The 27386-nt window shown below is 41.0% G+C and overlaps 13 protein-coding genes across 13 annotated transcripts; 6 read left to right on the plus strand and 7 right to left on the minus strand. All coding sequences in view use genetic code 12, as the record gives it.

The window, feature by feature from the left end:
* Window positions 1–1576: 1576 nt before the first annotated feature.
* Window positions 1577–2335, plus strand: KGF57_001827 (putative phosphoric monoester hydrolase; the record flags this gene model as incomplete). Its single annotated transcript, XM_051751074.1, has 1 exon — window positions 1577–2335. The coding sequence occupies one exon, from the start codon at window positions 1577–1579 to the stop codon at window positions 2333–2335; it is 759 nt and encodes a 252-aa protein (XP_051609648.1).
* A 645-nt stretch (window positions 2336–2980) lies between these two features.
* Window positions 2981–4762, plus strand: SMF12 (divalent metal ion transporter; the record flags this gene model as incomplete). The annotated part of the gene is made up of 1 exon (XM_051751075.1): window positions 2981–4762. The coding sequence occupies one exon, from the start codon at window positions 2981–2983 to the stop codon at window positions 4760–4762; it is 1782 nt and encodes a 593-aa protein (XP_051609649.1).
* Window positions 4763–5122: 360 nt separating this feature from the next.
* Window positions 5123–7570, minus strand: AFT2 (Aft2p; the record flags this gene model as incomplete). Its single annotated transcript, XM_051751076.1, has 1 exon — window positions 5123–7570. One exon carries the CDS (start codon window positions 7568–7570, stop codon window positions 5123–5125), a length of 2448 nt encoding a protein of 815 aa, XP_051609650.1.
* Window positions 7571–10150: 2580 nt separating this feature from the next.
* KGF57_001830 (mitochondrial 54S ribosomal protein bL12m) lies at window positions 10151–10714 on the minus strand (the record flags this gene model as incomplete). The annotated part of the gene is made up of 1 exon (XM_051751078.1): window positions 10151–10714. One exon carries the CDS (start codon window positions 10712–10714, stop codon window positions 10151–10153), a length of 564 nt encoding a protein of 187 aa, XP_051609651.1.
* A 240-nt stretch (window positions 10715–10954) lies between these two features.
* KGF57_001831 (DNA-directed RNA polymerase II core subunit) lies at window positions 10955–11293 on the plus strand (the record flags this gene model as incomplete). Its single annotated transcript, XM_051751079.1, has 1 exon — window positions 10955–11293. One exon carries the CDS (start codon window positions 10955–10957, stop codon window positions 11291–11293), a length of 339 nt encoding a protein of 112 aa, XP_051609652.1.
* A 226-nt stretch (window positions 11294–11519) lies between these two features.
* Window positions 11520–12863, minus strand: TPK2 (cAMP-dependent protein kinase catalytic subunit; the record flags this gene model as incomplete). Its single annotated transcript, XM_051751080.1, has 1 exon — window positions 11520–12863. One exon carries the CDS (start codon window positions 12861–12863, stop codon window positions 11520–11522), a length of 1344 nt encoding a protein of 447 aa, XP_051609653.1.
* Window positions 12864–13752: 889 nt separating this feature from the next.
* KGF57_001833 (uncharacterized protein) lies at window positions 13753–14577 on the plus strand (the record flags this gene model as incomplete). Its single annotated transcript, XM_051751081.1, has 1 exon — window positions 13753–14577. One exon carries the CDS (start codon window positions 13753–13755, stop codon window positions 14575–14577), a length of 825 nt encoding a protein of 274 aa, XP_051609654.1.
* A 99-nt stretch (window positions 14578–14676) lies between these two features.
* Window positions 14677–17592, minus strand: ZCF10 (Zcf10p; the record flags this gene model as incomplete). The annotated part of the gene is made up of 1 exon (XM_051751082.1): window positions 14677–17592. The coding sequence occupies one exon, from the start codon at window positions 17590–17592 to the stop codon at window positions 14677–14679; it is 2916 nt and encodes a 971-aa protein (XP_051609655.1).
* A 1097-nt stretch (window positions 17593–18689) lies between these two features.
* On the minus strand, window positions 18690–20349 carry KGF57_001835 (uncharacterized protein; the record flags this gene model as incomplete). Its single annotated transcript, XM_051751083.1, has 2 exons — window positions 18690–20065; window positions 20307–20349. 2 exons carry the CDS (start codon window positions 20347–20349, stop codon window positions 18690–18692), a joined length of 1419 nt encoding a protein of 472 aa, XP_051609656.1.
* Window positions 20350–20677: 328 nt separating this feature from the next.
* KGF57_001836 (uncharacterized protein) lies at window positions 20678–21706 on the minus strand (the record flags this gene model as incomplete). The annotated part of the gene is made up of 1 exon (XM_051751084.1): window positions 20678–21706. One exon carries the CDS (start codon window positions 21704–21706, stop codon window positions 20678–20680), a length of 1029 nt encoding a protein of 342 aa, XP_051609657.1.
* A 1176-nt stretch (window positions 21707–22882) lies between these two features.
* Window positions 22883–23701, plus strand: KGF57_001837 (uncharacterized protein; the record flags this gene model as incomplete). The annotated part of the gene is made up of 1 exon (XM_051751085.1): window positions 22883–23701. The coding sequence occupies one exon, from the start codon at window positions 22883–22885 to the stop codon at window positions 23699–23701; it is 819 nt and encodes a 272-aa protein (XP_051609658.1).
* A 329-nt stretch (window positions 23702–24030) lies between these two features.
* On the plus strand, window positions 24031–26695 carry KGF57_001838 (deoxyhypusine monooxygenase; the record flags this gene model as incomplete). The annotated part of the gene is made up of 2 exons (XM_051751086.1): window positions 24031–25199; window positions 25657–26695. 2 exons carry the CDS (start codon window positions 24031–24033, stop codon window positions 26693–26695), a joined length of 2208 nt encoding a protein of 735 aa, XP_051609659.1.
* A 66-nt stretch (window positions 26696–26761) lies between these two features.
* RPA12 (DNA-directed RNA polymerase I core subunit) lies at window positions 26762–27133 on the minus strand (the record flags this gene model as incomplete). The annotated part of the gene is made up of 1 exon (XM_051751087.1): window positions 26762–27133. The coding sequence occupies one exon, from the start codon at window positions 27131–27133 to the stop codon at window positions 26762–26764; it is 372 nt and encodes a 123-aa protein (XP_051609660.1).
* Window positions 27134–27386: the final 253 nt, after the last annotated feature.

Consider the following 27386-nt stretch of genomic DNA (forward strand, 5'->3'; position numbering starts at 1 on the left):
CAAAATAGTTTTTTTCCTTTTTTTTTTTTTTTTTTTTTTTTTTTTTTGTTTTTTTGTTTAACACAAATGATATCGTAATGTGCTGTATTTTATTTGTATACAAAACAATACAGTGTAATATGCCTAAACTTTCATCAGCCACAGACCTCAAGCCAAAGTAGATGAAGATTTTTCTACTCAAATATTTCGTAGCTTACTCAACTCTGCCACTACATATTACCCTTCCACATCTGTGACTCTCAAGAGTAAACTTTACACAATCATCTCATCTGCTCTGCTCTGACGTAATGAAGAGGATATGGTGCTAATTAGTAAGAATCTCATGTGAGACACGCACACAAAGAAACAAAGAAAGAGAGGGAGAGAGGGAGAAGAGTTACACGATGACTATTTTCAGAGTGTATTACGACATACTTATTTCGTCATATGCGCAAAGTGTAAAGTCCCCGAAGGATTTACATTCACCCCCGACTAAGGTAGACTCAATTGATAGCAATTCAGACACCGTTTTACGTTCTCTTCAAACTTTTGACAATTGAAATTTGTTTGCTATGCCTGTTCAAAGCTGGCTGACATGAGTGTGGATAGGCAATCAACATTTCGTCACCCAGGCTCTACACTCTACATAGATGCTCCTTAGTTGAAACTTTTCTTTCTTAGTTGTCGTGCCGAGTGCTAGCCCTAACAAGTGGTCTTTTTGTGTTCGATTTTGGATTTCCATCTTGCTCCGGTTTTTTTTTACTTTTCTTTTCTTTTTTTTTTTTGAGTTTTGTCTGTCTGTCTGTCTGTCTGAGAGCTCGCAGACAATACGAAAAGAAATCAAAATACATCAATCACAAAAGCGGAAAACCGATGAAATAAAACAAATAGAAACCGGGGCAACCGCGCTCTTTCATTTCGAGTGCATTGAACTGGCTCATTCCTGCCGAAGCTAGGCGCGTACAAGCATATACATCAATGTGGATGGATACCGATCAACGATTCCCTACAATATTAGTTTTTTTTTCTCTCGAATTTCTGAAACTCGTGGATAGAGTCTTCGATCCGGCGGTAATGTCAAATCCCAACAACTTGTTCCAGCTAGAAAGTTTTCTGGGTTATGCTCTTGACTTTCTCCAAGACCACTAGAACTTGCTTTATGGCTCAGCTACGTCTTTCGTGTAGTTCACTATTTAAGAAACATTATATTTTACTCTCTTCCGACTGAAGTGGTTTTTAAGAAATCGGTTGCAAAAACAGTTTCGGCAAAAAAGCAAGAAAGAGTAACTGAAAAGTTTTGTGGACTAAAAGTGGTCTCTTGTTGGTCACTGCTACTCAAAGAGAGGTCGGGTGAAGGCGACGTGACCAAGCTCATGCACATCATCAATCAAGGGGTACTTGAAGTGTCGCTGTGTGTGAATAATACAATTGCATTGAGTGGTCGTGGGCGGTGCTCAAAAATATAGTTTTGGCAGTGGCAGACCGTCAACAAAAAAAAAATAACTCGCAAAATCGAGCGCAACCTTTAACAAGCTTCCTCCAACACAATCGTTCCCACAAGCCAACCACAACTACGCAGATACAACTTTGGCTAACCATGTCTACTTCGACTCCACCAGCAATTGTCTTTACTGATTTTGACGGTACTGTCACATTGCAAGATTCCAATGACTACTTAACTGACACTCTCGGAATGGGTGAAGCCAGAAGAAGTGCTATTGGACAAGATATCCTCGACGGCAAGACCAACTTCCGTGATGGATTCAAAGAGGAGATAGATTCAGTCAAGACCCCATTTAACGAATGTCTTTCCATCTTGTTAGCCAACATTAAATTGGATCCTGGATTCAAGGATTTCTACAATTACTGTAACGCCCACGGTATCAGAATCATTGTCGTTAGTTCCGGTATGAAACCTTTAATCTCGGCATTGTTGCAACAATTGGTTGGAGCTGAAGCCTTGAGCCATATCGAAATTATGTCCAACGACGTGCGTATTGATGATAATGGAGCCAACTGGGAACTTTTGTTCAAACACCCTGATTCTCCATTTGGCCACGATAAGGCACAATCTATTAAAGAGTGGTTGAACAACCATGGATTTGACACTGCTGAAGTTAAAGATGATGGATCAACTCAGCCAAAATTGTTTTATTGCGGTGATGGAGTTTCCGATTTGAGTGCGGCTAAGGAAACCAATTTGTTGTTTGCTAAACATGGTAAGGATTTGATTACTTATTGTGTTAGAGAGAAGATCCCATACACTGAGTTTAACGATTTCCAGGATATCTTGAGCAAAGTGAGGAAGATTATTGATGATGGTGAACCAATTAAATCGTTTGTAGAGAACCCATAGAGACTATAGATTAAAATGAGAAGACAGAAAAAAAATAGACCACTCCGCTGTTTTTTTTTTTTTAACACGTAAGCAGTAAGAAGTGGATATTGACAGAGCTAAGGGATGCTGGGCAAATTCGGTATGTTCAATTAGAGTGTTAATTCCCAGTAATTACACACACTTTAAGGGGGGGGGGCATTTTCTGCCTCACTGGTGCCTGTAATTATAGTGTTTGTGTAATTTGCCTCTTTCGTAAATTACCGGAATGGAATAAGAAAAGCATACAGTACCACCCAATTGAAAGATTGATTCCTTACTCAGTAGGTATGCACTACAATTATATTCCTAGCGTACTTTGTTTCTATTCGCCCTGAGGCGTAAATGTGAAGATGTCAAGAAGCAGATGTTGTACCGGTCCTTGATGCCACATCTGAGCAAAAGCCTTCCTACATTTTCCGATACCCCCCTCCCCTCTCTCAAGAAAGAAAAAAAAAAAATAAAAATAAAAATAATAAAAAAAAATGGAATCGAATCGAATCACACATCCACACCATTTTGGATATAACGAACACCAAGAAAACAAAACGCAGGAGAAGATCATCTGTAAACTTTTGTTTAGACATAACAAGAGCACTTCCATAACACAAGTCTCAACCTTCGGAAATGACGAACTCCGTCGACCTTGCTAACGAGATTCACGCTGCATCACCTGACACACAAGCAACGATACAGGAGAAGCAAACCAGTACAGAGATTATACAACGAGCAGACCATGAAGACTCGTTCTCCATACACGAGCGTAACAAATCCACTCATAATAATGATCGTGAAACATTTAGTGTAAATTCCAACACACCGACACCCTTGACACCACCACCGCAGAAAAGAATCACTGAAATAACCACCAAAACCAAAACGATTCTACGCAAATACGCATCATTCATTGGACCTGGACTAGTCGTTTCGGTCAGTTTCATAGACCCAGGTAACTATCAAACATGTGTTACTGGGGGAAGCTCAAATCAATTTTCGCTTTTATTCATTGTGTTTTTATCCAACTGTATTGCAATTTTCCTACAAAGTCTTTGCATCAAATTGGGGAGTGTTACAGGATACGATCTCGCTCGATGCAGTCGAGAATTTCTCCCGCGGAAACTAAACTTGTTGTTGTGGGTGCTTGCAGAAGCCGCCATTATAGCTACTGATATTGCTGAAGTTATCGGTAGTGCCATTGCCCTCAATATCCTATTGCGGATCCCATTACCGGCTGGAGTCGTAATCACCATCGTGGACGTGTTGTTTGTGCTAATGGCATATCGTGCAGACACGTCGTCGATGAAGTTTGTGAAGATATTTGAATATTCAGTCGGGGCGTTGGTGGGTGTTGTTGTTGTGTGTTTTTGTATACAATTGTCCAAGATCCATGCTGACGCGAGAGATATTTTTAGAGGCTATGTGCCGAGTAAACAAATGTTTGAAGGGAGTGGGTTAACTATAGCCACGTCTATTGTTGGTGCCACAGTCATGATCCACTCTTTGTTTTTGGGTTCGGGTTTGGTTCAACCGAGATTACGTGAATATGACGTCAAGAATGGATACGTCAATTTGGACAAGCTTGTCAACGATGACAACAAGAATAGCCGAGATGAGAAATCCGTAACCTCTTTAGCTTCCACTTCCTCCTGCTCAGATGAGGAAAAGAAGGAGTTGAAAAGAAAGCAATACGAAAAAGAAGCTGACTTCTTTTACCACAACTACAAACCATCTTACAAAGCCATTAACTACTCCTTAAAATACTCCATAATAGAACTCGCACTCAGTCTATGCACATTGGCTCTATTTGTCAACTCGGCAATTATGATAGTTGCCGGGGCAACAATGTACGGAACTCCCGAAGCCATGGACGCCGACTTGTACACTATCCACGACTTGCTCTCTCGATCCATTGCCCCCGCAATGGGAACAATTTTCATGGTTGCTTTATTATTTAGTGGTCAGAGCGCCGGTATCGTTTGCACCATAGCTGGACAGGTTGTATCTGAGGGCCACATCAACTGGACGTTGAAACCGTGGTTGAGGCGACTTATTACGCGATGCATATCGATTATTCCTTGTCTTGTGGTTAGTGTGTGCTTAAAGAGGGAGGGGATGTCTATTGCATTGAACATATCGCAGGTTATCATTTCAATTTTGTTGCCCCCCTTAACGGCACCATTGATTTACTTCACATGTTCAAAGAAATTCATGAGGGTGAAGTTGAGTAATGATGATGAATATCAACTAGGTGCGGGGAAAGACGTGTTTGTGGATGAGAATGGTAATCGGTACAAGTACATGACCAATAATTGGATCACTACTATATGTGCGGTTGCTGTGTGGATCTTGGTTTCGATGTTGAATATTTATGCGATCTATGATATGGCGAAAAATGGTGTAGCTGGGTAGAGATGTGTTCATGTATTGAAAAGGGAAATTCTTTTTTTTTTTTTTTTTTATAGATTACGGGTCTAAATTTACATCGTATTGGAGGATAGGAAGGCGATGTTGGGGACCAATCTCTGTTGTGCTCGTATGACGATCCAACGATTGGTTACATACTCAAATAAGAAAAGAATTTCGTGATAACCTAGGAAAGCATCGACATAGTACTACAGAATTCATTGCATACAACCTGAAATATGTAAGTCCTCCATGATTAAAATGCACACATATCTAAATATTTATATAAATTCACACACGAAATAAAAAAGTAAAAGTAAAAGTAAAGGATCTACTCAGGATTCAGCTCTATAGCAAGAACTCTCTTTACCACCCGGGATCATAATTCGACAAGTTATTCAACATGATCCCCTGATCTTTCTCTCCATTGCCACTATTCTGATTAGATACACCATTAGATGGCGATGCAAACAAATACTGGTTGCTGTTGCTATTATTTTGCCCATTGGTGTTTCCATTAGCATAAGCACCAAATTGTGCTGAAGTGCTTGGCGTCATGAACGATTGGGGGTTTGAGTTTTTGCCAACATTGAAACTTAATGGGGTCAAACTTGACATATTGGAGTTGCCATTGGTTTGTGAATTGGGATTGTGGTTATTCATCATTGGGCCATTGCTTTGGTTGGTGGCAGCTGTATTGTTGTTGTTACTTATATTGTTGCTGCTATTACTCACCCCATTCCTAAGTATGTGCGATGGATTCAAAGTCGAGGCGCTGGTGCTGAGAGGAGGCATTAATGAACCATTCCCAAGTGAGCTATTCCCTGCCAATCCACCTCCAAAAAGAGAAGATGAGGATAGGGAGTTTGATGTGTTGGAATAGTTGCCACTATTTCTATTTGAGCCATTATTGATTCCATTGACTGACCCATTTGGCAAACCAAAAGTGTTGCCTAAACCGGAGCCACTATTCCCCATTGCAAATGAGTTCCCGGGAGTACCAAAGTTGTTCAACAAATTATTAGCAGACGTTTGCGTGTCTGCATTCAAGTTCCCATTTGAGTTAAAATCACCATTGGATGGAATCCTATCTTGTATACTATTGATTGGTGGCAACTGTGGACCTTGATTTTGAATTTGGGAAAATTGACCATTTCCCTGGTTGGAGTAGCTCAACCCATTTGATGTCTGACCATTGATCGACGACGTAGGCGAGATATTGTCCAAGGAATTGTTGGGTAAGTTCTCACTCCCGTCTACTACTTCTGTTGCGGTGGCAGCTGCAGCTGCAGCTGCGTAAACACCGTCATTGTCATTCAACATTGGGGACAATGGAATTGACGGCCCTGGAATTCCGGATCCTGAAGAGTCATTCAAACCACTTAGTAACCAGTTATTCATTGCCGCCTTCTTATTCAAAGGATGTTGACTGATCGATCCATTTTGTTGAAAATTTGCTCGCTCTGGTGGAGTGCTAGAGATAACTTGTGAAGGGCCATTTGGGTTTTCTCTTCCATATAAATTCTGTCTCAAAGAATCCAAAAACTGAGGACTGAATGCGCTCTTGTACTCCACCAACAACTGAGACACAAATGAATCAAGCATTGCCGTTTTTTGATTATCAGTAATGTTTCTGTTATCCAAAATGTAATATCTGATCTTTTGGCGAACTTCATTTTGCAAAGCCTGGATTGCAAACAATGATTGTGATTGCGACTGGGGCTTGGGTATAGGTAATGCTTGTGCTTTGATCTGGGAAGTTGGAGAGAGCTTGTACTTCCCATCATGTGGTGCTTGTATAGGATGCAAAGCTTGCGCTCTTTCTGTGCCTGCTTTTTTTGGTGCTCTAGGTGACATTGAATGCTTGTTCTGTTGAGGAGACCTTTGCTGCTTTGGATCTTGAGCAGACTTTCTGCGCTGATTCTTCCCTGAAACTGTATGTGGTTTGAAGTCACTCTTGGATGACTGTTGAAGTAAAGGAAGAGGGAGTTCAAGGGGACGTGTTGTCAGCTGCTCGTCTTGTGATTTTCTCTTTTTATTTGTACTCTTTATAAGAGGGGCTCTTCGTTTCTTGGGTAAACTGATAGAGTTGGAAGCTGAGTTCTCGGATGAAGTGGCCTCTTGCACACCTGTTGACCCCTCTTCGCCTGTCAGATTTAGTGATGTGGGAGGACTATCTTTGAATTCGTCAGCGCTTCTGTTAGAAAATGCAGAAACAGAAGAAGTCTGGTCGGTACCACTCGAAGTATTTTTATCCTGGCTTCTTGCTCTCGATTCCATCTGCAACTTTTTGTCCATATTGCTCTTACTTAAATTCATTCCAGGGCTCAAGGACGAAAGGGAGGGAGGAGGGTACAGCAGCTGTTGCTGTTGCTGTTGCTGTTGCTGTTGCGGCTGATGCTCCTCCTCTTGCAGGCTATAAGCTTCTAATTCTGGTTGGTCTTGTCGTTTCGGTATACATGTTTCACCGCCTTGAACTTCAACAGTGTGATCATGGCGATCATCGATCACCAGGATAGACCAAATCTTCTGTCTGCTACTGAGATTTGCTCTGATTTTGAAAGGACAGCTCGTGTGTCGCCTTATTGGAATCTTTGTGTTTTTGTTCTTGGACTCGATTATCTTTGTCTTTTTCTCTTTATTTTTACACTTGAAAATGATCTTGGTGGCGTCGGATCTTTCGATCACAACGTGAATACCTTTGTTTTGTAGACTCTCCTGGAGCCAAGGTTTTATGTCGTCCTTTGATGTAAAATGTTTGCTTTCCAAATTTAGGTCATCAAGGGGTATCCTATAAGAAGTCTTTTCACTCATTTTGGAAGGCAAAACGATTCAAAGATAAGATGGTAATCGAAGTGTTCTTGTTTTGAGGTGTATACTAGCGTGTTTGTATAATTGAATCTCTCAGCATAAGCATCCTCCGAAGATTGTGGCAATATTATGTCGTTTGAAAACCTTGAAACCTTTTTAATTAAGACGCAGATCTTGCGTATGAACTATGGGGTGATCTTCTTGATAAGGATATCTCACGACCAGCACCGACTGAGATTTTAAATAAAATGTAATCCAAGACGCCCTTACCACCAAATGCTTTGCTTTGCTTTGCTTTGGTATGTGGGTTGATGAACTCCGTCAGTTGCAGCAAGCGAAAAGCGAAAAATAAAAAAAATTAAGAAAACGAAATCCGTTCAAGTCGAGTAACCTTGTTCAATGGACTTCAACACACTTTCGATGCAACCTTTGATTACTATTTGTGAAAGCCTTGGCCAACGCTTCTCTTAGTGATAGTATACGTTTAAGTCTGTTTGATGGATTGTGGGTATAGTCTTAGCACAAACCTCTATTGATAAACAAAAAAGCACAGTAAGGCAAGAAAGGAGGAAAAAAAAAAAATAAAAATAAAAAAAAATGGAACTCAGGAGAAAAGAAAATTTGTGGAAAAATGGAAATCCGTCGGTTTTGATGAAATTGAATAAAATTTGTCCTATCAACACAAACACAATACATATGTATATATATATATACATATCGTGGAGCAAAACAGACATAAGACACAAAAAAAAGTTTTGAAGCCGTCAGACGTAAGATACAAGAAAGAATTCACTTCCTACGAGGCTCTTGCAAGGTTTACCAGTCCCATTTGCCACATCTACATTTTCATTGTCATCCCCCTTGCGATCAGAAGAATACTCTGCATTGGCATACCAGAAAAGGCACAAGACTCGAGGACAAAACCTCTCACGCATATTATTTTAAACTCTCTATTTGGTTCTGGTTGGTGTCTCAGTTTTCCATTTGGATCACAACTATATTTCTCTCAAAGTGACGATTAGCAATTGCACTTCTGTTTTTGTTTGTGGCAGATACATGTCATTTTACACAAGCCACTTACAAATTGACTCAAGCGAATGCAGACCATCTTTTTCGTCGCAGACCTGAACTTGGAAGCTAGCACTCACTTCATGTAATTCCTGTGTCAGTATCAGTACATTTGCGCAGTGCTGTTGTCTCTACTTATTGATCTACCACTGCTACAATTTGTATTTATCTAATTTGCTCGATTGTCGATCTTCAAAAACCTATGACGTTGCACGATTACACAAAAAGAAATTGCAATTGTGTGCAATGTTCTGGGGCAATTGCGTCATTATTAATGAAGGTATAGACAGAGGGTTCATGCAAATTTACACCCAACTGTATGTATAAAAATCCTGGATAGAATTGAAATGTAATAGACTTACCCTCAGTTTGGCTTTCGTATGCTCCATCCAAAGTCGACTCTCTTCGATTTGAGAAAAAAAATAAAAAAAAAAAAAAGAAATTGGTAACAACTTGCATACCTAATCAAGCACCGAAATCATCCACAATAAGCAGGTTGAATTTCAGTTTATCCAATTCATCTTCGGTTCTCTAATACTTTAGCTTCGATACTGGAATCAGTATTTTTGTAGCATGTCGTTTGTTTTATTCAGCAATCACCTATCCACCATGAAAGCCAAATTTCCCAAACTCCACTTGAAATACAGAGCGTAAGTAAAACTGCCAACAAGTTCCCGAATGAATCATGGTACAAAGCACCAGAATTCAAACTCATAACACACAAGCTAGCCATACGGGAAAGCAAGGTTCACACCGCGCTTTTGCATTTGGGAGGGGAAGGTTGAAGCATCCTTTAGTGGCTCCTTTCCAATATCAAATACATTTGCAACATCCCTTGCTACCTTGACAAGCAAGTTCCTTTTGTTCCTCATTTAATGTTATGGAAAGTCTATTGAGAACGCGTTCGAGCATCTGTTTGATCTCTTCATCATCAAGGACTGTTTCCCTAGAGAAGACTGAATTTCTCATACAAACTTTCCAATGTGCTTTTTGTTTCGTTTTCTGCGTACGTGTCTATGTAAACGGCTACAGTGGCACCCACACCCAACGCTTCGAACAATGCAGCAAGTAGTCACATTTAGATCAATTAGTTGTCAGAATTTAGAATTGGAATTGATATGTGGGAAACTTTGATGCCAGCAGCAGAAACTACAAAGATATTCAAGATTGTCAGGTGGTGCTCACTACCAGATTTAGTCGTGAATCCTAGTTGCAAACTCACTGCTGAGCTGAGATTTTTTTTTTTTTTTGGAGGCACACAATCACCAAAGTTATTTTGCTTTGCAACTGTGACGTAGTCCACAAAAGTTGTAACGCATGCAGCGTCCCAATTATAGAGAGAACTACTGGCTATAGTATGGATCGTAAAATGTATATTTACAAGGCTGCACCACATCGATTCTACAAACAAAGTGGACCTCAAACAACCAAAATGAGCGGGCTCTTCCACGTTGTAGTCCATTTCTGTACTCTCCCTGCTCTCCCTCTCTCTCCACACTTGCAAAACTCTCACACTTACTCCAACACAACCTTAGCTCCCAAACCTTCCAAGGTGGCCTTTATCTTCTCAGCATCCTCCTTTGCAACATTCTCCTTCAACACCTTTGGTGCACTTTCCACAAACTTTTTACTTTCAACCAAACTCAATCCCAACAACCCTTTAACTTCCTTAATGACCTTAGGTTTAGACTTGGCGTCAAAACTCTCCAACTTGATGGCAAACATGGTCTTTTCTTCAACTGGCTGTTTAGCTTCTTCCTCTTCTGCTGGGGCAGCTTGGGCTGCTGCTCCGCCGGCACCACCTGCTCCGGCTACTGGTAATGCAATGTCACTGATGTTGAGCTTCGATTTCAATTCATTAACTAATTGCGACGTTTCCAAAAGGGTCAATGTGGAGATTTGATCCACGATTTGAGTTATCTTTGGATCTACTGGTGATGATGGTGATGATGATTCAGTTGGTGCAGCGGCGGCGGTGGTGTTGGTGGTGTTGAATCTGACTGATGTTATGACAGATGGGGATCTCTTTGCAAGGGAGCTTCTAAGACTACGTGATATGGTTTGACGAATGACTGACATATTGGGATTGTGTAGGCAGTAATGTGGTTTAAAGCTTCCAAGGTTGAAAAATTTTTAACAGACGAGATTGGAAAAAAAAAAAAAAGTTTAGTTGAACCTTTTTTTTTTAACCATTGGTGCACGCATCCCTCTATCAATGGAATGGTGAAAAATTACAAAACAGCCAATGCTCGCCATTTCGAGTCAGTTCTGCCCTTTACTCTTACACACACACACATAGGGCATTACTTCACCCGCACGATGGCTTCATTCAGATTCTGCGCAGAATGCAACAACATGTTGTACCCAAAAGAAGACAAAGACGATCAACGTCTCCTCTATGCATGTCGAAATTGCGGATACACCGAATTGGCAGAAAACTCGAAAGTCTACCGTCATGAATTGATGACCAACATAGGTGCTACTGCTGGTGTGGTGGAAGATATTGGAAATGATCCAACTTTGCCCAGGAGTGATAAAGAGTGTCCGCAATGTGGGAATCGTGATTGTGTGTTTTTCCAATCACAACAAAGACGGAAAGATACCAGTATGATTTTGTTTTTTGTATGTTTGGAATGCAAGAATGTGTTTCAGGCATGATGTGGTTTGGGGCATTTGTAGGGAGATAACTGCAAGGATGGAAAATAGTTTCTCAGAAGCATTCAGTTCAGTACAGTGGCACTTTTTTTTTATTCATTATATGTATTTTATAAACATCTTGTTACGTTTAGAGACAACTGGTGTAAAACAGTCCCCGGTGTACAGAAATTTTGTGTAAAAGTTGTAATAACTAATGAATGACAATCAATTAAATACTCTGTATAGTCTAAAAATCAAGGAAATATTGAGCATATGGATCCTCTCCCTGAGCGCCATAGTCAAGTTGTTCCTCGGGGTAATGGTCAAACAAAGAAGAGTCACCAACACCAGCAGTGATTGGCGGTTCATAAGGAGTTTCAATATCCTTGGCCAACAATTTTTCCCAAACCACCTCTTTGAACCAAGGATGATTTCTTATATCAGCGGGCCCATTTATCAAATTACCCAATCTCCGAGTCAAATCAGCCGTTATCAATTTCGACAAGAGATCAATTTCATCTGGTTGGAAAAAACTTGGGTAGTGGATCTTTCCCGCCAAGATCTTTTCGTAAGTCTTCATTGGGGTTGAGTCGTAAAATGGAGTATACCCTGCCAACATTTCGAAAATCAAAACACCAAGACTCCACCAATCAACTGATTTGTTATATGGCTTAGTGGTGATGACTTCGGGAGCAATGTAATCGGGTGTTCCACACAATGTCCAAGTCACCGTACTAACTTCCTTGGCAAACCCAAAATCGGTAATCTTAATATGTCCATTCCTATCCAACAAGATATTTTCCGGTTTCAAGTCTCGGTAAATGATATCATGACTGTGCAAATACTCCAAGGCCAATGTCACTTCAGCAGCATAAAATTTCGCCACAGGGTTAGGGAACCGTTGCGATTTTCTCAACAAGGAAAACAACTCGCCACCTTCAATATAGTCCATCACCATAAACAAGTTTCTGGAATCTTGGAATGTGCCCCACATTCTTATCAAAAAGGGGTGTTCGATCAACTTTAACATTTTCCGCTCATCGTTGGTGTGTTCAACTTGCTTCATTTTGACAACCTGGTGTTTCTTCAACACTTTAATTGCATAGTATCGTCCATTGTGTACCGATCTTACCAAATGCACTCTACCAAATGAGCCTGTACCCAATGTTCTCATTATTGAAAAGTCATTTAGCGAATACTTGCCCTTACTTACGGTAGATCTTTGAGGGAGTAAGGATCTTTGAATAGCCTCATCAGCAGCAGATTTGGGCACGTTCTGTTGATGTTGTTGTTGTTGCTTTTGAAGATTCACTTCTTGTTGCTGTGCCTGTTGCTCTTGCTGTTGCTGTTGTTGTTGTTGTTGCTGCTGTTGTGAAGCCTGCGTCACATTCGCAGTAGTCGTTGCGCTCACGTTGGTATTGCTCATTGCTGCTTGAGCAGGACCGGGATGATTAATCTGCTCACCAGGATGCAGTTGATTGTATGTGTCCATTGACGTATCTTCGTTGTAAGCTGGAGAAGGCTCGTGAGATGTATGATGCTGATGTTGGTCCTGGTAGTTGCGATATAGCTTCTTCAAGATATTAGGCATGAAGCAATTGAGTGGGGAAAAGCAAAAGCTGAAGTGGGGGAGCGGTTAGATGGACCAATTTGGAGAAAGCAATGACAGCGTCCAATGAATGTGAAGAGAGTCGGTGTTTAGTAGTGAGACTGCCTTAAGGATATGTTTGCTGCACAATTGATCACAATTGAGGGGTTTACTTGTGTTTGTTTTATTCAGTAACTTGGATATGTGTTGTTGTAGTTGTCTGGATGGAGTGTTTGAGTGGGTGTAAGATAAGGCTAGTTAGAAAGTGTGTGTGTGTGTGAGGATGTTGTGAGGATGTCGTTGAATTTCTATAAATTGTTTTCGCTCTCTCTCTCTCTCTCTCTCTCTCTCATCATTCATTGACTCTCTCTTTGTTTCTATTGTGTTGTGTCATATGAAATATCTCTCTCTCTTCTCCATCTGTTGTTACATTTTGTTACTTACTTACTAACTGTACTCTTTCTATAATATTAGTGTTTTATATTAGCCCATCAATAATCGAATATTACACACTCATATTACTTACACTGACACTAACGTAACACCTATGCGTAGTTATTAAAATAATGTGACTCTACTCGCGCACTTATCACTAAACTAATTTAGATTGAACTTTCTCTCCCTCTGTCAGTAGTTGTATATTCTTCGATATCAAAGTGCTGCATATTCGGCAATGACTCCGATCTCAGGATGTCCACTACTTATGCACAGCTCTCAATAGTGTGCTAGCTCATTTTGGGGTGTATTCTATTGGACGCATGTTCTAGCGTACGTGGGGGAGGAACAATTGGAGGACCAGCGCACGTGAAGGATGGGTAGCTCCACATTTCATTTTTATAAGAAGCATTTTTGCCTTCTAAAGGAATCAAACCTTCTTTCATTACGATACGCGATGTCAACTTCTCCATTCACGCCTGTCGATTCCAAGAGTCAGCCGGATATTTCAGGATCCACGTTAATAATCCCATCAATATCAATTGGTAACATCCCTCAATTAACGGTAGACTTGCTCATCCATACCTATTCTTTGACCAAAATTGGATACTTGGATGACTTGTATCTTTATCCATTCGCCGGCCCAATTGACTACGCTACACTGAATCTGCATCCAGAACTGGGCATTAGTCATGCCATCGAAGTCTACTACTCACAAAAGTTTAATCTTACGGTCATACAGCAACGGAGTCCAATCATTCCAACATACACACTTCCATTTGTGCAACAAGTGCTATTCCCATTCATAACCACTCATTTCGAACATGTGTTTGTCTTGAACTCATCAGATGCCGGGTTAGTCGAAAGTGTCAAAAGCGGTGATGTCAAACTTTACGACACCGAGGATTTGATCAGTTCAAACTTGAAAAACTTGTCATTGGCATCTTCTTCCTCACTTGCCGAATCAAGTGATTCCAAATTTGGTGCTGGTGGTGCTGGTGAAGCCGATAAAGACTCGAAATTCGTCACTGAGTTGGTCAAGTCAATCATATCTTACAATGGCGAGAGTAGTTCCAACTCAATAGGCATCCAAGTTCTCGTTAGCTATGTATACGAAGGTGATAATTTCTATGATGCTGAAAAGTTGGCATCCACATTGCAAGAGGCTTTACAGCTACACAAGCTGCAATCAGTTCACAGTTGGGTTAAGCCCGTCAGTTGGTTAGGTGCTTATGGTGATAAATCAGTTCCAAACGCTATGGAAGAAGGAATATTTGGTTGATTAAGTAGCGTAGTATCGTAAATTCAATTTACCTTTTATATATCTTCAAAAGTGAATAGGTAGAGTCTGTCGAATAGTAATACATTCAAACACTACTTCTTAATTACGATGATGCACATTATTGTTTCCCGGTGGCACCCAATGTTGACTTTGATAGAACTGAAAGTTTTTCTGAGGTATGGGGTAAATCGGACCTTGGTTTGGTTGTAATGGCTGCATGGGCTGCATGGGCTGCATGGATTGTATTGACCGAGCCTGTGGCGATGATTGTATTATTGGCAATGGATGCATTGACTGTACTTTCTGCAATCCATGAGGAATAGGTTGCACTGGTTGAGGGTGTGACTGTTGATGTAGGACGGGTTCGTGCTGTACTGGCTGGTGATGTACTGACTGATGTATGGGAGGCATTACACCACCAACAACCATTGGAAATTGTTGTTGCTCCTCCCTTGCCCCAAACTGACCGGAGGATGAAGATCGAACAACGGGGGTGGGTTTCTCCTTAAATTCGGGGCCAATAGGCGGAGGACTGAGAGCATTCACACCACTCAACAACGCTCTTGCTTGACTTTCAACTTCCGCTTCTTCTCCTGCCGACTCCTTCGAGTTGCCCAAACTTTCCTCCTCCTCTATCTTTATCAATTTACGTTGCAGTTTTGGCAACACGGGTTTTTGCGGTTCTTGAGTTGGGGAGTTTAACAAGTTAGCAATTGTCGGACTCTCTTGTGCCTTGGGCGTGTCGAATTGCAAGTAGTCCAAGTTCATCTGCTGTGAAATCTCAACGGATATTCTCATTGGTGGCGACGTCGATGCATTTTGAAGCAATAAGCTTCTAATCTCACGACAATGCATCACTCGTTCATGATCTGTTGGGAACTCCATCATCTGGGGAAAATTTAACGCCATAGTTAGTATGTAATCCACAAACGGATAAATCTTTATCGTCTTCACAACGTCCGGTCGGTACACATTTCGTAATACCAGGATAGCTTTAGTGTATTGCTTATTTCTTGTTCTAATCAAAGTCTCATGCGCATCATTGGTTCCTTTCAACGAACTCAACCTTACCACCAACACACACCAAACTAGTTGCTTGACACCTTCAATAGCAAGGTACGGTGCTGGGTTCCAATGCTCCTTCAAACGGCAATAGTCAGGCATGTTGCGAACAAAATCATTGATTTTGGCCTCAAAGTTACCCATGGTCATGCTACTGGGGTTTCTTCGATCGTCGTAATTGATTTTTCCACCAACAACCCCATCATCAACAACGCCCGTGGATGTGTTGATTGTTGAAGTAATGGCAAGGTTCAAAATAAACACAATCTTGATAAACTGATTGAAACTGGACAAAAACCGCCCGTGGTCGAGTCGTATTGATTCAGGCATATGATAACATTCCCAGGAATCATATTCTTCCCAGCCATCGGTATCAATTTGAGGAATTGGCCAATCCGAAGCCCGCACCACGGGTGAACGGCCCATTCTTGCCGAAAGCAAGGTATTTATCACGTAAACATTGGCCCAAGTTCTCTGCCTACTGATATTGTTCAAAGTTGTACTTGATTGATACTTGCTATCCTCTTCATCGGAAGCTGATCTCATCAATCGTACGTCAATAGCCATTCTTGAACTCGAACTAATCAAAACCCACGAGTAATCCCATTGACCAGCTTGATAGTAAAACAACCCTAGAATCAACATTGCCTGCATAGTCTCTATAGTCGATGTCAATGAATTCTCCAATGCCAAGATGGCATTCTTGGCGTACGTTAGTCCAGCCGAGAAGTCACCAGTGACGTTAGAGCTAGACTCACCAATAGCCACAACTGCCCATATAAGGGCCACCAAGTTACAATCAACTTGTCTCGCATCTCCATGGGGCAGCTGGAGGTGGTGAAGTTGCCTCTTGACATTGATCTTATCCAACATGGGAAACAAAACGTGAAAAATCTGAAAGTAGTTATCCACAAGTGTTCGAACATTTGCAGGAAATTGGAAAATTTCATGCGGGAGGTGTATCTTATCCTGAAGATTGGCGTTGATTGCAAAAGATGACATATTGAATAAAGACCCCACCCTAAATGGGTTCTTTCTATTGGGTTTCTTTTTGTAATTTTGTTGGATGGCTTTGTTTGTGAATCCGGATATGATGGATGACAACCCATGGTATTGTAGTGCAACGGGTTCCCAATTTTCTGCTCCCCCAGACGACTCGACTTCATCGGAAATGAATTGGAAAATGTCATAGTTTAGAAAGAATGAGGGGTCATTGACAAAGTTGTTGGTCTCGTATAGTTCCTGTGATGTTGGTAGATTGTTGTTAAACAGCCACGGTGGTTGTTCTTGCGCTTGCGAGTTGGAGGCCACTTGCGCTGCTGGATAGGTAATCTGGTTCGAGATTGGAGCCACCTCAAGATTTTCAGAGGGAGTAGTTGCTGTTGTAGTAGTAGTAGTAGCAGTAACCTTTTCCTGCTTCACGATGATGTTGTTGTTATTATTGTTGCTCGAGCTGCTTGGTGGCAGTTGTAATGCACTACCCACACTGCTCCTACCGTCACTAATCCCATTGGATGCTTCCGATTTAAGTGACCCTAGACTTTTGAAATTCTTGAACATGGGAGATTCCTGATGCAAAATCGTCTCAACAAACTTTGAAATTGAATGGTCTTTCCATATCTGATTCAAGTCTCTTAAATTATTGATCAAGTCATGGTGATTTTCCAAACTACTCCACACTGCACTCTCAAATTCCGGTCGCTGTTGTATTGCGCTAGCAAGCACAGCCTGAAGTATGGCAACTTTCTTTTCTAGTTCATGCGTGTAACCAGTGGGCAACCCTCGCCTCTTGGACGAGTATGTGTATGTACATTTCTCGTTATTGATGGTGCAGTTGGTGCATGATGGAGATAATCCATCACATTTAGCTTTTTTCGTTCGGCAGTAATCACAAGCCTGTTTTATTCTCCGTTTCTTGATGTTCTCTCGTGTCTCGTCTTTGGCCGCGTCCATTAAGTCTTGGTAATTAGTGTGGGGAAATGTGTTAATTTCGAATTAATAAAAGTTTGATCAACCTCGATTATGTGCGTCAGTATTCATGCAAAGTGTCTATGCCTGTTGAAATCTGGCGATTCTGCGTAAATCAGTATAGTGGGATGTGATATAAGCCAACAATATGTGTCAACAGTAGATACCGTAGGCGAGTCTGACACAGATATACTCTTCTTCTGTCTTTGATATAAACTAAAAAAATAAAAAAAGAAGGAAACCCAGGAAAGTTGTGATTCAAACAAGTTTGAAATTTAGACTGTACAGATTTATAGTGGGGGGAAGAACTTCGTAAAAATTGTCTGTTGCGGATTTCAATAAACCACACACACACACACACACACAAATTGAAATTGTCACCTTTACACCCATCCACAAAAAAGTATAATTTGAGTTGTAGGTATAAGCTATAGGTGAAACGATTTGGACAGAAAGGTTATTGAGACAGTCCATTGACTATGCTTTGAGGTGCTGAACCCTATTGTGGAGAAAAAAAAAACCATTAATTCATGTAGGTGTCGCCTACATCTTCAGTATCTTCTCCAGTCAGGAATCTATACCTATGGAAGTGGGAGCAACTACATGGTCGGACCCATCAACCTGTAGTCGTTTCTTAATTAGTCGATTACCCTGATATTTTCAAAAGCATCAGTTTAGTCAATTCATCTCACAAAACGTATCACAAAAGCCCCAAAAAGACATGAAATTTGAAATTACCAGTGTCAGAATAAGTACAGGTGCCATTTTTATTGCATAGGAGTAGATGTTCTCATTAAGCTCATCTAATGCACAAAGAGTGATACCGTAACTGCGTCCCGACTAAAGTGGTGCTGCATTGAGGTGTACAAAACGTCGATGTCAGACAATAAAACAGATTGTACCACTTACTTGGCCTAATATGATATTCTTACACAAAATGAGAACTTTCTTAAGCACATACTTCCAGTCTGGTTTTGCTTCGGAAGTTTGTTGAGGGAGAGGGAGACTAGTTCTCTATTCATGCTAGTCGGTATACATGTCTAGTGACGTAATGACCTCCTGTTTACTACTCTAGTTTTCGCTCAAAGCTCTATAGCTTTCAAATTTGGCGAAATTTCAAATGATGCAGCAGTTTTGGCCTTTATCTCTTCCACGCTACTCTCCGGATCAATCTCAACCAACACCAATTTCTCATCAACAATGTCAAACACTGCCAAGTCAGTAATAATCCGCGAGACACACTTTTTACCAGTCAATGGGAACTGACACTCTGTTAAAATCTTGGGTCTTCCCTTTTTGTCAACGTGCTCCATAACGACCACAACTCTAGTGTTTTGTGGGTTGCTCACGAGATCCATGGCACCACCCATACCTTTGACTCGTCCTGGTAGGCCCCAATTGGCCAAGTCACCATTTGATGCAACTTGTAACCCACCCAAGATGGTTAAATCAATTTTACCACTGCGTATCATGCCAAATGATTCTTCAGAGCCAAACAATGAAGCTCCAGGTGCAAGTGTAACTGTCTCCTTGCCGGCATTGATCAAATCGGGATCTTCTTGTCCTCGTTGTGGAAAAGGTCCCAAACCCAAGATACCATTCTCTGATTGTAAAGTGACGTTGATGTTTTCTGGTAAATAGTTTGGTGCCAATGTAGGCATACCTATACCCAAATTAGCAAACGAGCCATCCTTGAACTCTTGTGCTGCCCTCTTGACGATCTTTAATCTCTTCAATTCACTAGTAGTTTTTGGTTTCTCCAACGATTCATCTTGCGCAGTCTCGGAATATGTGAAGATCTCAATATCTTTTGGTGTAGTAGATTGAATGACACGATCAACATATATGGCAGGTAAGTGAACGTCCTCGGGTGCAATTTCTCCCGGTTCAACGATGTGCTCTGCTTCAACTATTGTTAACTTTGCGTTTCTACCCATAACTGAATTGAAATTTCTTGCCGCACCTTTGAACCAGCAATTCCCCAACGTATCAGCCTTGTATGCTTTGACAAGTGCTACATCTCCGCATATTGCAAACTCCAACAAGTACTTTTTCCCATTAAACTCCCTCACTTCACGGGTCTCGCTTGTTTTCAACACCTTCTCCCCCGTTGAGTCGTACCTTACAGGTAACTTCCCTTCTTCCAACCACGTGCCAACACCCGTGGGGGAGTAAAAAGCAGGAATTCCAGCAGCTCCAGCACGAACTCGTTCTGCCAAGTTACCCTGAGGAGTCAATTCCAAGTCTATGGCACCGGTCAAGTACAATTTCTCAAAAGTTCTGTTTCCGCCAATATAACTGCTAATCATCTTGGTTATTTGACCAGTGACTAGCAACTGTGACAATCCACGCCCATCGAGTCCGGCATTGTTCGAAACGGCAGTGATGTTGTTGATCTCGGGTTTTTTAACGAGTGCATTGATGACGGTGTCGGGAACACCACTCAAGCCAAACCCACCTGATAGTAGCGTGATGTTTGAGGTAAGGCCTTCTAATGCTTCATCCGTAGAATGGACAACTTTAGATTTAGGATGCACCAATGAATAGTATCTGATCAAAAGTTGAAATGCCACCACCCTCGGTTTGGACCTGTTGAATATTGCAAGCATCGATCAATTGGTTTTTGAGCCAAGACTTTTGTCACTTGCAAGTAGTGCCTGGGATTGATCTTCAATATATATCGTGTGCTTGCTTCGTACCTGGATTCATGGTCCCATTGTTCTTCGGATTTGTATGTGGCATGAAATTTGAAAAATGGAGAAGTGAATGGAAATACGTTCGGAAAAAGCGAAAATATATATATATATGTACATATAAGAGAACAGAAGAAAAGAAAGTGTCTAATTTTTTGTGTCGAGTGGAAATATTCAATGCCGACCGCGAGTCGGAAACATCGATCCGAAATGTGGAGTAGGCGGGCAGAATGGTCTGAGTCAGTCCAGCTGAGTACCCTACAGCAATAGGTGGAGTCTTTTGAAACCTCCATTTGAGGCCCCTCTACAATAAGAGACTAGAAGACCAAAAGTGTCAAGCTTGAGTTATGTTATATTCATATACGTTTACATAAAATTTAGTCCAATGGCGAAGGTTCTGGCAAACCATCAGCATTGAGTGTCAAATTGGCTGCGGCTCTGGTCAAGGCATCCCTGTTTTTCTCGTAAACCAACTTCTTAGCTTCCTCTTCAGTGATGATCTTGAAATGCCACTTCAAGTACCAGTCATCGGCATTCATGTCATACTTCTTGGCCTTTTCTTCTCCCAACTTGTCCAAAGTGTACAACAACGATGTCTTGACCCCAAATACAGCATCCGAGGTTTCGTAGGGATCTCCTTTGGCATATAAAGCAGTAATCAACCTATCATAGCCTTGCTTCTCAATGATGAAATGGATGTGAGCTGGTCTATATGGGTGTCTATTGATCTTTTGCAACAATTTCCCAACTGGTCCATCATGAGGAATTGGGTATGGCACCGGTTTTGTGCATTTGATGATAAAGCTTCCGTCTTCGTTTGTCTTGATGATTCCTCTCATATCTGGATGATCTCTATCTGCGTATTGAGTATCGTACAACCCATTGGCGTCACAATGCCAAAGATCAATGGTGGCATCCTGAATTGGAGTTCCATCGGGTTCAGTCAACAAACCTTCAATCAATAATGGCTCGCCTTTACCTTCAGAGCAGATGGAATCACCCTGGTGCATTTCAGTTGCATCATGAGTGTGGAAAGGTCCTAATAATGTACCAATTGTTGCATTTGCCGGTTTAGGATGGGAAATGGCGTCAACCAAGACAGACAAACCCATAACATCAGACAACAAGACAAATTCTTGACGGATATCAGAGCACATTTTACCGGTCTCGGTAAGGAACTTGATTGCAGCTTCCCATTCCTCGGTGGTTAACCTTGTTTCAATGGCGAAATCGTGAAGATGTTGAACTGCTTTTTGCAAAAGGAAAAGCAATCTCATGTTGGTATGTTGAGAGTTGACCAAGATTGTGTTTTTTGTGATGGTCTCATCTGACATTTCGGTAATCTTGGGACCCTTTGGTGGTGGTGGAACCTTCTTGGTCGCAGTATTTGCAGTGGTGGTGGGCATTATTTGATTTTGTAGATGTGGAGATGTAATACGAATAAAGATACTAAAATGGTGTCCTTCGAAGATCCGGAAGTACTGTACCTTTTATATCAAGATTCCCTTGTAATCTATCTCACCATTTGATATATTTCAGTGGGGAAAGGGGGGTGGTGTTTGGGGTCAGAGTTGTATATCTCAGTATTTCCGGTAAAGACAAAGTCCGATCGTGAAGCGCGTTCAAGGAGAATTACACAAGAAACAAAAACGGCTCTTGTTGTGTATTCTTGACCTGTTGTTGATTTTGTTTTCGATAAATGCGAAGTAAGAAGTAAGCAACAACGGGGTTTGCATCTCTAAAAACTGACCAAACATGAGGTCGTAGCTGGTGTTGCACGGTTAACGTTGTAGAGATCTCAGATGTTCTGCCTCTTTAGAAGTGGGGTGGATTATTTTAATTTCACCGAATTTTTTGCTTCAAAATCGTGCAATAATATTTTTCAATGCAGGAGAAGAGAAGAACACAAGTCATCGAGGAATCAGAAGATATGAGTATGAGTAAAGCGAGGGTCCGGACTTAGGAGAGTTTAGTTGAAATTCTGGCCGGAACGGGCGCGACAGCATGCAAAAGAGCACAACAGTTTATTAAGATAACTTTGATCTATAACAACTATAGTCACATCTGACAACATGGTAATGTATATTTGAACTAGAGAGAGAAGAAGGTGGGTGGATATCCACAATCTACTATTATTCCCTCTTCTTCATTCAAATGTCTTTGTAAATAAATTGTGGCTTTGCGTTTCGGGAGATTTTCTGTCTTTTGAAAAATAGCAATTCCGGACATAAAAAAAAAGACGAAATATTTAATTTTGTGGAATCATTTGATTGAGCAATTCCGATACATTATACAGAGAAACTTCCGTCGACATCTAACGGATAGGAAATTCATTAATTTTATCCTCTTCGGCAGTTATATATAATAAGCAACAATTTGGTTAATATAATTAATAACCAAATTTCCCTCCAGGTACTTCCCCCCTCACCCTCTCCTTTATCTGCTTATTCTATTTCCCTTTTTTTTCTTTTAGGAAATTGAATGGTTAGTTGTGTATGAGATTTACCACAACACTTCTGAAGCAAAGATACTCAATTAAGCAACAACTTTACAGAGTCAATCAACTCATCCACACCCGCACTATGGCACATCATCCAGAATTCACTCATCTTGAAGCTTCAAGACCATCTTTCGAGGCTGAAAAAACTTGGAAATACACGCAAGTACCAGACATTCATTGGAAAGTTGGATCCGGGGCAAATAATGACGAGTGGAAAGAACATAAAAAAATCGAATTGGACCCTTACGGAGAAGGCAGACCTGCTGCTCTTAACTACAAGACCTTGATTAGTGCCGTCACTCCCAGACCAATTGGATTTGTCTCCACAGTATCTAAAGATGGAAAACGCAATCTCGCGCCATTTTCATACTTTAGTGTGGCTAACCATGATCCACCAATTTTCACTTTGGGATTTGCAGCCAGTGGAGACTTGAAGAAGGATTCTTGCAGAAATATCTTGGAGACTGGGGAATTGACCATCAACATTATTAGTGAATGGTTTGTTGAAGCTGCTAATTATTGTGCTATCAACAGTCCACCTGGGGTTGATGAATGGAAGTTATCTGGTTTAACTCCAGCCGAATCCAAGTTGGTGAAACCACCACATGTCGCTGAATCGGCGTTCTCAATTGAGGCTAAGCTCGTTGCTCACCACGATTGGAAATCGAAAACCGATCCAACTAAAACCACTGGTATTTTGGTCATTGCTGAGGGTTTGACTTTCCATGTTAGAGAGGATCTCCTCAATGAGGATAAATCTCAGTTGGATATTGCCAAGTTGAAACCGGTTAGTAGGTTGGGGGGTATCACTTATGGCAGAACCATTGAGGGGTATGAGAAGCCAAGACCCAATTATGAGACTGAAATTGAGAAACCGGAGGTGAAGAAGTTGTTGGAATGAACTAGAAGAGTGCGTTTATAGAAGAATTTATTAGATTTTGTTTTTGAGAAATATCTTTGTTCAGGATTGTAGAGACTGGTTGGAAATAAGAGCGAGTTATTCTCGTAAAGTATCACTGTGGTGACAATGGTAACTCAAAAACAAAGTGGCTTCCCTGTCCAGTTTAATATTCACTTTCAAACTGCAAGCTTTGACAATTGTGGTGCTCAGGCAGCAGCCGATTTCCGTCAAAAAGAACCGTTTGTGTAACAATGAGTAAAAGTATCAGCAGAAAAATCAGGATGAAATCTCAAAAAAAAAAAAAAATACTTATCTTATCAGGCAAAAGCATGCAATCGAATCCCCACACAACAATACCTCAAAGTCTTGAAGGGCGAAGTTCTGATACGAACCGACGACAAAGCATCGAAAGGGGAAGCTCTGCCGCACAGAGACGACAAAGCTACGAGGAAGCTCGTCTTCAGCGAAGACGTACTATGGAATCCGAACTTGGTGCAATGGAAGCAGAATCCATAGGTGATGCACTTCCAGAAGGGTTCAAGGGGGAAGGATTGACAGAGAAAGCGTTTCCCGTCATTGTGACAAAGTCTCGTAAGTACGTTCCAATCATATTGAATTTAGTTCACGGGGCGATATGGGGGGTGTTGGTACGGAAAGGATTGATACAATTGACTACATACAATGGATCTTACTTATCTGGAGTCATTTGGGCAAATTTTACCGCTTGCGTAGTTATGGGATTGGCAGTTGATGGTGAAGGAATATGGATGGCGCTATTGGAGAACAAAACTTATACTGCCAAAGGTGCAATCCCTCTATACATGGGTATCACGACTGGATTTTGCGGTACGGTATCCTCATTCTCAACCTTCATATTGGATGCATTCAATGCATCAGCCAACACCGCAATTGGTAAGCACTATCAATACCCCAACAGAGCATACGGAATAATGGAGTTTTTCGCTGTTGTCTTGGCACAATTGGGGCTTTCCATGATGGGATTTTACATTGGCAAACATCTACTGCAAGTCATTGATACATACGCTGTGCCAATGAGCGAAAAAGTTTATCGCGCATTGGAGTTGTTATCAATGGCTCTCGGCGTCTCTTTAGTCATCATCACTTGCTTTTTGATCGGGTTTAAAAATCATGGATCCTGGAGAAGCTGGACTTTTGCCATGCTTTTTGCTCCCTTTGGCGCAATACTACGGTTCTACTTGTCAAAATATCTCAACGCAAAAGTTAAAAATTTCCCTATGGGAACGTTCACCGCAAATATTGTAGGAACATTGCTTCTTGCCATTTTTACACTCATTGGAAGAGGCAAACTTTCTCTGGGTGGAAGAATCAATCCACATGAAATGGGTTGCCATGTTTTGAATGGCTTAGATGACGGGTTTTGCGGAGCATTGACCACAGTGAGTACCTTTATCGCGGAATTGTTTGCGTTGAAAACACTCCACAGCTATAGGTATGGAATAGCGTCGGTCGCGGTAGGGTATGCTTTAGTGGTCTTAATTTTGGGCTCTTACAATTGGACTATTGGGTTGACAGATCCTGTGTGTTTTTGAATTTTTATAGAGTAAAAAATAGAATTTGAGAGTGAAAAACACATTGAGTTTGCTAAATTGACGACCAATGAGTCGTTTATAAGCCTTGAGTTTGGATTGCACCTTTTCTGCCATACCTGTGCAAAATCAACTCTCATGAAACCTGACAGTTGCAACCTCATTGCAGAGTACAATAAACACCCCGAAAGTGAAAATTCGGCATCGCGAGAACATGTTACACAAAAAATAAATTTCTTACATCGGCTGATAAAAAAAAATTTTTTTTTTTTCTTTTTCTTTTTCTCTTGGTTACTATAGACATAAACTAATCTACATTTGTAATCTTAAAGATCTAGACACAGTCCAGCTCAGAAAAGCAAAAGAATTTTTCACTCTAGTGTGCAGTGGTCTTTCAAGCTTCAATTATAATTCACTTTGTCCAACTCCAATTCGAATTCATACGTTTTATCGCACTGTACACTTTACTACCATGTCGGAAGAAATTCAAATCAAAAATGCTAGTTTAGAAGAGTTGAGGGATGTCCTTATCAACAAAACCAATAACATCGCCTTAGCTGACAGATTTAGAGCTTTGTTCAACTTGAAATCGATAGGATCAGACAGCACTGACAAGGAGTCTGCGCACAAGGCAATCAAGTACATTGCAGAAGCTTTTAAAGATGATTCTGAATTGTTGAAACATGAAGTTGCTTATGTCTTGGGCCAAACTAAGGATTTATATGCTGCTCCATTCTTGAGAGATACATTGACAGACAATAAGCAACAAGTTATGGTCAGACACGAGGCAGCGGAAGCTTTGGGAGCCCTAGGGGATGTTGACTCCTTGCCGATTTTGGAAGATTATTACAAGAACGACCCATCATTGGAAATCAAACAAACTTGTGAACTCGCCATTGAAAGAATCAAGTGGGAAAATTCCGAGCTAGCCAAAACTGAAAAATTGGAGAAATCATTGTATGAATCGATTGATCCTGCGCCTCCATTAGCCACTGACTCCAACACATCTGCGGTTGAAAAACTACAGGACATTTTGAATGACCAGGAGAAACCATTGTTTGAGAGATACAGAGCCATGTTTAGATTGAGGGATATTGGAACCGATGAAGCTTGTCTTGCGTTGGCATCTGGGTTCACTGATCCGAGCGCGTTGTTTAAGCATGAGATTGCTTATGTTTTTGGTCAATTGTGCAATCCAGTCACTGTGCCATCGTTGATCAAAGTGTTGAAAGACGAAAAGGAAGCAGGCATGGTCAGACATGAGGCAGCTGAAGCTTTGGGAAGTATCGCTACCGACGAATGTTTACCCGTGTTGAGATCTTTCCTCAACGATCAGGAACAAGTTGTGAGAGATTCTGCCATTGTTGCTTTGGACATGTACGAGTACGAAAATTCAAACGAGTTGGAGTACGCAACTGTAAATTAGGAATTGATAACTCTATAAAACTACTTGCTTTATAGAACTATTTTGTTTTAAAATATACATGATGTTTTAATTGTTAGTTCTGAATCTGTAACCGCAATTTGGACAGGTGTAAAACACGGTTGCACCTTCATCGGCTGATCGAAGTTGTAAAGTATGGTACTGCATCTCTTCATTTCCACACTTGGGACATTTCTCTTTGATAGTTGCACCTTCATCTAGCTCGTCCTTACTTAAACTCGTCTTAACCACAGACCTGGCCAGTTTCAACTTTGAAGGGAAGGCATCATCTGAACTTTTGGTAACAACTTTTAAATTGGCAAATTTCGACTTGGGATACGTCGCCAGGCAAATTGTGCATTTTATATCTGATGAAGAGCTATGTGAATCTAGTAAGTCCCCGCAATATGTGCAAAATATCAAAGATCCCACCACTGACATGCTTGAGCTGAGTATTATTCCGTGATGATGGAGATGGAGATGTAGTTTGGTAGTGTAACATCATAGATTTTTCTTTTTCTTTTTTTTTTTTTTTTTTTTTCATCCACAAAAGAATTGAGATGAGAGTATCATTGCACATTTGATCAAGATAGGGAATGTAGTTTGAGATGGTAATATCGAGGTGCAGTATGAGAGCCAACAGAGTACCAGCAAGCGCAGTAATTATCTCATTGTAGAACCTTCTTTGATCCCT

The sequence above is a fragment of the Candida theae genome (genome assembly GCF_024610275.1).
Source record: "Candida theae strain CBS 12239 chromosome Unknown scaffold33, whole genome shotgun sequence".
Taxonomy (NCBI): domain Eukaryota; kingdom Fungi; phylum Ascomycota; class Pichiomycetes; order Serinales; family Debaryomycetaceae; genus Lodderomyces; species Lodderomyces theae.